Below are 12,188 nucleotides of genomic sequence, written 5' to 3'. Positions count from 1 at the left end.
GAGTTAATAACAAGAATCAACAAATGGGACTTACTCAAACTAAAAAGTTTTTGCTCAGCAAGAGAAACAATAAGAGAGGTAAATAGGGAGCTTACATCCTGGGAACAAATTTTTACCCTTCACACTTCAGATAGAGCCCTAATATCCAGAGTATACAAGAACTCAAAAAATTAAACAATAAGATAACAAATAACCCAATCAACAAATGAGCCAAGGACCTGAACAGACACTTCTCAGAGGAGGATATACAATCAATCAACAAGTACATGAAAAAATGCTCACCATCTCTAGCAGTCAGAGAAATGCAAATCAAAACCACCCTAAGATACCATCTCACTCCAGTAAGATTTGCAGCCATTATGAAGTCAAACAACAACAAGTGCTGGCGAGGATGTGGGGAAAGGGGTACTCTTGTACATTGCTGGTGGGACTGCAAATTGGTGCGGCCAATTTGGAAAGCAGTATGGAGATTCCTGGGAAAGCTGGGAATGGAACCACCATTTGACCCAGCTATTGCCCTTCTCGGACTATTCCCTGAAGACCTTAAAAGAGCGTACTACAGGGATACTGCCACATTGATGTTCATAGCAGCACAATTCACAATAGCTAGACTTTGTGGAACCAACCCAGATGCCCTTCAATAGATGAATGGATAAAAAAAGTGGCATTTATACACAATGGAGTATTATGAAGCACTAAAAATGACAAAATCATGGAATTTGCAGGGAAATGGATGGCATTAGAGCAGATTATGCTAAGTGAAGCTAGCCAATCCCTAAAAAACAAATGCCAAATGTCTTCTTTGATATAATGAGAGCAACTAAGAACAGAGCAGGGAGGAAGAGCAAGAGGGAAAGATTAACATTAAACAGAGACATGAGGTGAGAGGGAAAGGGAGAGAAAAGGGAAACTGCATGGAAATGGAAGGAGACCCTCATTGTTATACAAAATTACATATAAGAGGTTGTGAGGGGAAAGGGAAAAAAATTTAAAAAAGAAACAAGGGAGAGAATTAAATTACAGCAGATGGGATAGAGAGAGAAGATGGGAGGGGAGGGGGGGCGGATAGTAGAGGATAGGAAAGGTAGCAGAATACAACAGTTACTAATATGGTATTATGTAAAAATGTGGATGTGTAACCAATGTGATTCTGCAATCTGTATACGGGGTAAAAGTGGGAGTTCATAACCCACTTGAATCTAAAGTATGAAATATGATATGTCAAGAGCTTTGTAATGTTTTGAACAACCAATTAAAAAAAAAGATATTGTGTCCACCTAAAAAAAAAACTAAAAAATAAATATTTAAAAAAAGTGAAACAACTTAGGAAAATCATACCTTTCTTTATTTCCAATATCTTCTTCATTTTTTAAATACATGGAAAAATCAATCACTCCAACCTGAAATTAATAAAGTTATTTTTATTTAAAGGGAAGAAATGATAATCATGCAACTCTTTTTCCCCTCTTAATTTTTCTTTAGTGTTTAATAGCACTGTTTACAACCTGGAGTGACATCTCGATCAAGAGTAAGTGTGCAAACTGAAAACCTTCTGCACTTACTTGTGAGTCTAAATCCTCTCCCTTCACACAAAGATTAGCATCTATTACATTCAGACCAACCAGCAGTCCAACAATTACTGCTCCTTCTTCTTCCATCATTAGTGCATGATATTCATAGAACTCACTGTGAAAATTAGAAGAACAAAAACCTTAAATCACAAATTTATTTCTAAAATAAAACTTTGAAATCTTAGCAACTTATCTCCCACCTTGCAGACATGGATGCAATCCATGCTAGATGCCTTTATTTTTAAAATTTTTGCAGTGCTATGGGATGAACTCAGGGCCTCATGCATTCTACACTAGCGCTCTCCCACTGAGTTATGCTCCCAGCCGTGTTCAGTAACTTTAAAATTAACCTTTCTACATGTTAACTTTTCAAAATTTAAATGTTTTTAAAAAGTTGGAAGAAAAAGGACTAAAGGAAATAAAACAGGAAAAGTAATTTTAAGAGAGAAAGAGAAAAGCAAAGTGAGATTAAAAGAAAGGCAACACTGACACCTGAAGTATTTCAGACTTTCAGGACGGTGGGCTGGCATAGTGGTCTGTAATCCCAGCCAATTGGAAGACTGAGGCAAGAGGATTACGGGTTTGAGGGTAGCCTCAAAAACTTAGTGAGAACCTACCTCAAAATAAAAAAAGGATATAGCTTAGTGGTAGAACACACTAGTTTCAATTCTCAGTAATAAACATGCACATGCAGCGATTTGCTAATCTAATTGTTCATTTTATTAGAACTGAATTTTCAGAACTAGGATTCACTAAAACCTTTGGGATAAAAACTAAGGTGGAAAATAACTATAAAACATTTCAAGCTTCGCTTATAGGTGGCACACCCCTATAATCCTAGCAACTAGGGAGGCTGAGGTAGGAGGATCAAAAGTTTGAGGCCAACTTTGACAATTCAGTGAGATCCTGTCTCGAGATTAAAAATTAAAAAGGCTGGGGTCATGGCTCAGAGGTAGAACATCCCTGGGTTCACTCCCCAATACTACACAAAAATTTTTTTGAAATAAAAATAGCCAATTATGGTGGCACATGCTTGCAATCCTAGCAACTTGGGAGGCTAAGGCAGGAGAATTGCAAGTTCAAAGCCAGCCTTAGCAATTTAGCAAGGTCCTAGGTAATTTGGTGAGACCTCAAAATAAAATATAAAAAGGACTGGGGAAGGGCTGGGATTATAGCTCAGTGGTAGAGCGCTTGCCTAGCATGGATGAGGCACTGGGTTCGATTCGCAGCACCGCATATAAGTAAATAATAATAATGGTCTATCAACAACTAAAAAAAAAATTAAAAAAAAAAAGGACTGGGGAAGTGGCTTAATGGATAAGCACCCCTCAATTCAATCCGCAGTACCAAAATAAATAAAAATAAAAACAATAACGAAATATTTCAAAGCCCATGTTCAAATCAGTGCATTTCAAAGGTGTATTTTAAGTTATCTTTTAAACATACTTATGGAAAGCCAGGCATAGTGGTTCAGCCTATAATCTCAGCAAGGTAAAAGGCTGAAAGCAAGAGGATCACAAATTCCAGGACAACCTCAGCAATTTAGTGAGACCCTGTCTCAGAATAAAAAAAGGGCTGGGGATGCAGTTCAGTAGTAGAGATGCCCCTGAGTTCAATCCCCAATACTGCAAAGTAGATAGATAGATAGATAGATAGATAGATAGATAGATAGATTGATTGATTCACATGTGGATATCTGTATTTAAAAAAAAGTTCAAATAAGAGACCTGTGAAAGAAGTAGGGTAATCTAATACTAGGCGTGGTGGCTAACCCTTCTAAATCCCAGCTGAGGGAGGATTGAAAATTCAAAGCCAGCTTCAGCAATTTATCGAGGCCCTATGCAACTTAACAAGATCTTATCTCAAAATTTTAAAAAATTATTAAAGGACTGGGGATGTGGCTCAGTGGTTAAGAATCCCTTGTCTATACTCACAAAGTAGTTAACACCCTCTCATGTCCTCCTCAATCTTCAGAATATTGTTGAGAAATTACAGGGCTTAAAGTATGGATATTCTCATTTTACTAATGGGAGTACTGAGATATAGAACCAAAGTCATACGTAAATTGAAAAACAGGGGGCTGGGGATGTGGCTCAAGCGGTGGCGCGCTCGCCTGGCATGCGTGCGGCCCAGGTTCGATCCTCGGAACCACATACAAACAAAGATGTTGTGTCTGCTGAAAACTAAAAAATAAATATTAAAAAATTCTCTCTCTCTCTCTCTCTCTCTCTCTCTCTCTCTCTCTCTCTCTCTCTCTCTCTTTAAAAAAAAAAAAAAAAAAGAAAGAAAGAAAAACAGGACCATGCTCTTCAGAACTTTGAGAGAGAGACTTTAACACCAAGGACATATGAAAGGCTGCCCTGGGTACACTCCCTTGAAAGACTGATTGCCTTTCTCTGGTTGTCTGAAATATTTGACCTTCAGTTTAAACAGTGCTCACAACATAGTTGAAGCATTTATCTGTACTGGACATACAAGATCTAGGAAGAAACAGAATTAATCCCCAAATTCCAAAGCAAATTTTTATCCATAGAATTAACTATAATTCAGAAAAATCAACTAACTTAGAAACAGAACATATGTAAATTTCCCTATATTAGCTGATAAAAACCCTACAGTATTCCTATTTGGTGTTAGTTCCTCTCTTTCATTTTACTCCTCTTGTATTTTATGTCACATTTTTATATTTTATATATCCTTTTATACTACAGGCTGGATCATTTTTAGAAGAGAGAATATAAATGAAAAAAAAATGAACATGAGTTAACGGTACCAACCTCAAGAGATCCCTCTGAATAATTAAGCAACGCAGGTAATCAGCCATTTTTTTCTGCATGAGGGCTAATCGAAGCCATGCTCTTGCACGACCCAGTGGGGTCCTAAAAAGAAGAACCAAATGGTCAGAAAATAGCCTTAGCTCTAAGACCATGGAATACATGTCCCATCTCTGTTGAGGTACACAACAAAGAAAAAAGCCATTTTATCATGGTGTTCTTCTCAATTTTATAGTTTTCAATTAGCAATAATCACACCTTGGATAACCTTATTGGCTACGATGCTACCATGGTCCAAAGCTCATTTTTATAGTTTTAAGCCAGCAAGTTAACCAGTCCCTGCTCCTATAGGGTATGTAAGTACCATTTTATGCCTTAAAAGAAGCGATACTGGGAAATGAAGTTGACCAAAGTATGTTGAAAATATGTAACAATAAATCACAATATTATAATTATAATGTACCAATAAAAAATAAAGAAATGATTCACAGCCAGCACGGTAGCACATGCCTGTAATCCCAGCAACTTTGGAGGCTAAAACAAGAGGATCACAAGTTTGAGGCTGGCCTCAGCAATCTAGTAAGGCCTTCAGTAACTTAGTGAGACTTCATCTTAAAATTAATAAATAAACACAAAGAAATGATTCACTAAATAGTGAGAATATTTCTACAAGAAGTATTTTGTCTAAATAGTCTTAGCCCTCTAAAAGTGAATAGGCAAAAATGCATCAGTAAAGCTGTATACAGCTGGACATGTTGGCTCACCATGTAATCCCACTGACTCAGGAGGCTGAAGCAGGAGGATGACACATTTGAGGTCAGCCTTGGCAACTTAGTGAGACCTTGTCTCAAAATAAAAAATAAAAAGGTAGAGATGTAGCTTAGTAGTAAACAACCCCTCAGTTCAACCCCTAGTACAGGGTGCTGGGGGGTAGGGTGGGAAGAAAGAGAGAAAGAGGCCAGACACACAAAAAGAGAAATTAAACCTCGTACTTCTTTTATCCAAATTTTAAATTCTATATTTTAGTAAAAATAAAATCAAATTTCAAAGATTTTTTTAAGAGAATGGTATCATTCATACTTTCTTCTTTTTTTTGAAGTACTGGGAATTGAACCCTGGGATGCTTAAACTGCTGAGCCACATCCCCAACCCTTTATGGAGACAGGGTCTTGCTAAGTTGTTTAAGGCCTTGCAAGTTGCTGAAGCTGCCCTCAAATTAACAATCCTCCTGCCTCAATCTCCTAAATTGCTGGGAATATAGGCCTGCACCCCCTTGCCCAGTTTACTTTCACATGTTCTTACGCAGAGAAGATTTTGGCAGGTAATTTTATTTATTTTTATTTTTATTTTTTTGTAGTTGTAGATGGACAGCATGCTTTTATTTTATTTATTTTTGTATACGGTGCTAAGATTGAACCTAGTATCGCACGTATTCTAGGCAAGTGCTCTGCCACTGAGCCCCAACCCCAGCCAATGGCAGGTAGGTTTTTGTTTTGTTATTTTGGTACTGGGGATTGAACTCAGGAGCACTCAACCACTGAGCCACATCCCCACCCCATTTTGTATTTTATTTAGAGACAGGGTTTCACTGAGTTGCTTAGCACCTCACCATTACTGAGGCTGGCTTTGAACTCTTGATCTTCCTGTCACAGCTTCCTAAGCAGCTGGGATTACAGGCGTGTGCCACAGGACCTGGCTTGGCAGGTAGTTTTTAAGAAAAAAAAAAATTTTTTTTTTTTTTTGGTACCAGGTATTGAACCCAGAGTTACTTAAGCACTGAGCCACATCCCCAGTCTTTTTTCAAAAGTTTTTATTTTGAGACAGGGTCTCACTAAGTTTCTTAGGGCCTCACTAATTTGTTGAGGTTGACCTCAAATTTACAATCCTCCTCTCTCAGCCTCCTGACTCACTGGAATTACAGAAATGCACCACCATGCCCAGCCGATACCACTTATCTGACCTTAATTTTTTCCATCTATATAATTATTATATCTACCCTATAAGATTGGCAAAAATTAAATGAGCCAGATGTGTTACCACATGTCTGTAATCCCAGCATTTTGGGATTTTGAGGCAGGAGGATCATAAATTCAAAGTCAGACTCAGACACTTAGCAAGGCCTTGTCTCAAAATAAAACATAAAAAGGGCTGGAGATGTAGTTTAGCACCCTTGGGTTCAATGCCTGTTACAAAAGCAAAAAAAAAAAAAAACACACAACTAAATGAGACAATTTTTGTAAAAAGATTACATATTACCCACACAGTGCTCAGTAGTAGCCATTTATTCTCATCACTCAATTAAGCCCAATTTACAAATATCTGAAAACACTATCATATTCCCCACAACATATAAAACCCTAAGTTGTAAAGAAAATACAAACTGAGAGAGTCAGAGTTGGAAAAAACAAACTGATAATCCTGACAGAAAATCCTAAGCATAAAAAAGTTATCTCTGGAGGATTGCAAGTTTGAGGCCAGCCTCAGCAGCTTAGTGAGGCCATAGCAACTTAATGAAATCCTGTCTCAAAATAAAAAATAAAAAAGAGCTGGGGATATGGCTCAGTGGTGTAGTGCCTCTGGTTCAACCCTTGGTACAAAAAAGAGGAAAAAAAGAAAGAAACATGGGAACTTAGCCTTGGGCTGTGGTTGTAGCTCACCGGCCTAACACGTGTGAGGCCTTGAATCCAATTCTCAGCAAAGGTTTCAACAGTCATGATTTCTTAGCTGGAAGTTTCCAGCTTTTAGGGCATTTCACATACATTAATCCAAAAAAAAAAAAAAAACAAGCAGATGGCACTATAGGCTCCAATTTCAGGTGGAAGGAAACAATTTGCACAAATCCTATGGTATATGAAGAGTTTAACTGAAAACTCTACTGAATCTTTGCCTTGGATTCAGCCTACTTCAGTCTTCAACAAATAGTTATTGACTGCCTACTTTGAAGAAACTAGTTTAACCCTCAGAACAGATGTAGAATTAATATATCCTTTTTTTTTTTTTTGGTAATTAGGATTGAACCTAGGGGCATTTTACCACTGAGCACCATCCCCCGGCCTTGTTTTATTTTTTTATTTTGAGTCAAAGTCTTGATAATTGCTTAGGGCCTTGCTAAGTTGTCAAACCTGGCCTTCAATTTTGTGATCCTCCTGCCTCAGTCTCCAGAATTGCTGGGATTACAGATGTGTGCCACCGCACTTAGGTTGATACAGCCTCTTAAAGGGACTTACAATTTCCTACAATACAATGAAACTGAAGTAATGATACAACAAATATATATATTTACTCCCCCCCTTAGTGGTAAGAACTTAAAAGGAAGGATGGGAGAACTGGGGTTGTGGCTCAGCCGTAGAGCGCATGCTTCGCATGTGTGAGGCCCTGGGGTCAATTCTCAGCACCACATAAAAATAAATAAAACAAAGATATTTAAAAAAAAGGAAGGATGGTTAACTTTTATTGAAGGAGGTGGAATCTGAGCTGAATCATATAGAATAAACAGTTTGTCAAGTTCTGGGGTACATGCCTGTGATCCCAGAGGCTCAAGCAAGAGGATCACAAATTCAAGGCCAGTCTCAGCAACTTAGCAAGCCCTAAGCAATTTAGTGAGACACTGTCTCAAAAAATTTTTAAATAAATATTTAAAATGGGGATGGGTGTGAGGCACTAAGTTCAATCCTCAGCACTACATAAAAATAAAACAAAGATATTGTGTTCACCTAAAACTAAAAAAAAAAATAAAATGGGGATGGGGCTGGGGATGTGGCTCAGTGGTAAAGCACCTCTGAGTTCAATCCCTAGTTTAAAAACAAACAAAGCATGAACCGAATTTTATTAGAAGACAAGAAAAGAAGGGTATGTAATATAATAGGGGTCCACTCATGATTTGAATATAACCCTTGCTGCTCTGCCACTGCAGCTTAATTTAAAACTGGATCCTCCCCCCCCCCCTTCCTTTTTTTCCTCCCTAATCATGGGGAAACAAGATTAACCTTTCTGTCCTGGGTCAAGTTATCTGTCTTTCTGCTCAGGGCACAAGAATGAAGGAATATAGACTTCAGAGCTGGCACCAAGGGGTCTCAGAAATGGCTACCTCTCAAGGCTAAAACTGAATTGAAACTCCTGACGAGGCACAGCCAGAGTGCAGCCTTTGTATCCCCTCTTTAAAAGCCCACTATTTCCCCTGGTTGTTAGAATCACAGCCCCTGGGATAGGAGTCCACTGTGTATTCTCCTTTGCTGGCAAAGCAATAATCTTCTTTTTCCTTAAACCTTGTCCTTGTCATTGGATTTTAACCAGGGACAAGGACTAAATTCTTGGTATCATTAAGTCTGAGAGAAGATGATAAACTGAGGTATGTTAGAGGACAGTAAATACACTGCGGAGGTTAAGAATGAACAACTAATAACATTACTTACTTAAGACCAGGTAAGTCTCGGACACTGGCTCCTATTTCCTCTGCTTCAGGGTAAAGCTTCTCCACCAGTTCCAGAGGGCCCCAAATAGTTTTGTTGTAACTCAAAAATGATTTTCTTACTGGAGGGAAAAAAAAAAGAAAGAAGAAAGTACAATACCCACAGTTTCAACATATAAAATGGTATTAACTTCACCTTAAATATTAACATACCATTATTCAAAGACCTTCCCACTTCTTTATTTTTTTTAACTAATTTTTTTGGTACTGGGTATTTAACCCAGAGGTGATACACACACACACACACACACACACACACATATATATATATTTAGTTGCAGTTGGATGCAAGACCTTTATTTTATTGTGGTGCTAAGGACTGAACCCAGCGCCTTGGACGTGCTAGGCAAGCACTCTACTGCTGAGCCACAACCCCAGCCCCAGCCCCAAAGTGGTAAAGAGGTTCTTTACCACTGAGCTACATCTCCAGCCCTTGTTTTTTTTTTTTTTTTTTTTAGGCAAAGTATCAATAAAACTGCCTAGACTGACTTGGAACTTCCAATACTATCTAGGCATTCTGAGTAGCTGGAATTATAGGTGTGCCCCTCCATGCCCCACTTTTCCATTCTTGTTGATCAGGAACCTGTTCAATCAGGAACTTGTTGCCCATTCTGCCCCTGACACACACACATTTTGCCATATCAGAAAAATGCTTTTTGGCCAGTCTTTCATATCAAAAGTATGCAGGCAGAGTTGGTCATGATGGCACACGCCTGTAATCCCAGCAACACAGGAGGCTGAGGCAGGAGTATTCTAAGTTTGACACCATCCTAGGCAAGTTAGTAAGACCCTGTTGCAAAATTAAAAAATTAAAAGGGCTAGGAATATGTCTCAGGGGTAAAGAACTCCTGGGTTCAATCCCCTATACCACTTTAAAAAGAAAAGAATGTAGCAAGTAATTAAACAACTCATCCTTTTTTTTTTTTTTTTTTTTGGTAGATGGACAGCATGCCTTTATTTTATTTGTTTATGTTTATGTGGTGATAAGGATTGAACTCACTACATCTTCAGCCCTAGACTCATTCTTGACCAGTACAAAAATAAAGACTGGTGGCCCTTGAAGATTGATCTTTACAAGTTTAAATAAGCCAAGCACAAATAACAAGGTGTTTTCCTTTTAATTATGAAAAATTATGAATTTATTTGTATTTATTCTGATTATTTGAGTAATATAAAACCATAAAATCAGCTGGGCAAGTGGTGTACACCTCCAGTCCCAAATACTCCAGAGGCTGAGGCAGAAGAATCACAAGTTCAAAGCAGCTTCAGCAATTTAGTAATGTCTTTAAGCAACTTAGCAAGACCTCGATCAAGGGAATGGGGTTGTAGCTCAGTGGCAGAGTGCTTGCCTGGCATGTGTGAGGCACTGGGTTCAAGTCTCAGCACCATATAAAAATAAATTAATTAAATGTCTATCGATAACTAAATATATATAAAAAGGCCCTTATTCAAAAAAATTTTTTAAGAAGGGTTGGGGATATGGCTCAGGGGTTAATCTCCACTGGTTTCAATCCCCAGCACAAAAAAAAAAAAACCTAAATGCATTAAGATAAGTGAAGGAACCAGGCTTGGTGGTTGGTGCACACCAGTCACTTGGGAGGCTAAGGCAGGAGGATCCCAAATTTAAGGCCAGTCTCAGGAATTTAGCAAGGTTCTCAGTAGCTTAGCAAGACTCTGACTCAAAAAATAAAAAGGGGGACTGGGGTTGTAGCTCGGTGGTAGAGTGCTTGCCTCGCACTCGTGAGGTCCTGGGTTCATACTCCAGCACCACATAAAAATAAACAAATAAAAATAAAGATATAAAAAAATAATATAAAGGGTTGGGGATGCCACTATGACACACACCTGTAATCCAGCAACTATGGAGGCTGAGGCATGAGGCTTCCAAGCCTCAGGAACTTAGTGAGCCCTAAGCAACTTATTCCAAAGCAACTTAGTGAGACCCATCTCAAAATAAAAATTTAAAAAGTGTTAGGCACCTAGCTCAGCAGTAAAGTGCCCCTGGGTTCAATCTCTAGTACTAAAAAAGGGGGGGGGGGAGATAAGCCTATAGTCATAGGAAATGGCTTACTATATTTTGTAAATGATAATGAATTATGAAAATAACTATTTTGGCCAGCAAATTCCAAATTTCAATTTATTAGGCTTTGGGAAAATAAAGATTTATATCACTGCTATTTTAAAAAATAAAATTTTTTGAAAAGGAAATTAAAAATCACGAAGGTCTGATTGGACCAGATTGGTGATTTTCTATGTATTAAAAGTATTTTGAAGCAGAATGTGGAAGCACCTGGAGTTGCAGCTACTTGGGAGCCTGAGGCAGGAGAGTGGCTTGATCTGAAGTCCCAGCTACTCAAGAGACTGAGTTGGGAGGATTCATTGATCCCCAAGTTTGAGACCAGCCTGGGCAAGATAAGGAGAGCTCCTCTCAAAAACAAAACAAAAAACGTGTTTAGAGACTGACAACATCAGGAGAGAACAAAAATGTGGGGAAACAAATGCTCTTGTCCACTTCTAGTTGATAAATCAGTGAAGCCCGTACAATGCCAATTATATCTTTTGACCTGGTAATAATACTCTTAGGAATCTTTCTATGTAAAGTTCTCCAAAAACAAAAGTTGCAGGATAATAAAACACCATGGTATTTAGAGAAAAAGGGAAAAAAACAGAAAAGAACTGAAAGAATGATTCTCTTCAGGAAGATGAATGGAAAGGAACGAACAGAATTCATATTTTGCTCTTTGTAGTTATGATTTTTGTTTGTTTTTGTTTTTGAGATGGGTTCTCACTGTGTTGCCCAGGCTGGTCTCAAACTTGGGGATCAATGAATCCTCCCAACTCAGTCTCTTGAGTAGCTGGGACTCCAGATTTTTGCCACTGTGCCAGGCATTATTTTATTTTATGTTATATTGTTTGATATACTTCAATAGTTCCCTCTATCTGAGGTTTCTATACTTTGGTACCTGTAGTCAACTATGGTCTGAAAGTATTACATAGAAAATTCCATACAGACCACATTCACACAACTTCTATTACTGTATATTATAATAATTTTTCTATTTTATTATTGTTGTTAATCTCTTACTGTGTCTAAATGATAATTAAATTTTTTCATAGTCATGCATAGGAAAAAACAAAGTAAACCATAGGTTTTGGTACTATTCATGGTTTTGGACATCCACTGAGGGGTCACAGATAAGGTAGGGTGGGGGAATACTGTACCAAAAAGTGTATTTCACTAACATTCATATAATTTTTTTTCTTTTTTTTTGGTTCTATGGATTGAACCCAGGGTACTTAACCACTGAGCCACATCCCCTATCATATCTATTTATCTATCTATCTACACTATATATATAAAATATATGTGTATAT

At 37.9% G+C, this 12,188-nt stretch overlaps 1 protein-coding gene and 1 pseudogene across 2 annotated transcripts in view; both read right to left on the bottom strand.

The window, feature by feature from the left end:
- The window catches only part of Rufy2 (RUN and FYVE domain containing 2), a 43,107-nt gene that overhangs the window by 26,896 nt on the left and 4,023 nt on the right, over positions 1 to 12,188 (bottom strand). For both annotated transcript variants that reach the window (XM_071611225.1, XM_027931426.3), the window contains exons 3-6: positions 8,758 to 8,875; positions 4,349 to 4,450; positions 1,563 to 1,686; positions 1,339 to 1,400 (exon numbers count right to left, since the gene is read on the bottom strand). In XM_071611225.1, the coding sequence (XP_071467326.1) occupies positions 1,339 to 1,400; positions 1,563 to 1,686; positions 4,349 to 4,450; positions 8,758 to 8,875 (406 nt within the window). The remainder of the gene's footprint in view (positions 1 to 1,338; positions 1,401 to 1,562; positions 1,687 to 4,348; positions 4,451 to 8,757; positions 8,876 to 12,188) is intronic.
- Positions 4,516 to 4,647, bottom strand: LOC139705549 (U4 spliceosomal RNA; annotated as a pseudogene).

The sequence above is a fragment of the Marmota flaviventris genome, chromosome 4 (assembly GCF_047511675.1).
Source record: "Marmota flaviventris isolate mMarFla1 chromosome 4, mMarFla1.hap1, whole genome shotgun sequence".
NCBI classification, from domain to species: Eukaryota; Metazoa; Chordata; class Mammalia; order Rodentia; family Sciuridae; genus Marmota; species Marmota flaviventris.
The sequence above is the reverse complement of the archived record's forward strand: the minus strand, read 5'-3'. Positions and strand labels throughout refer to the sequence as shown.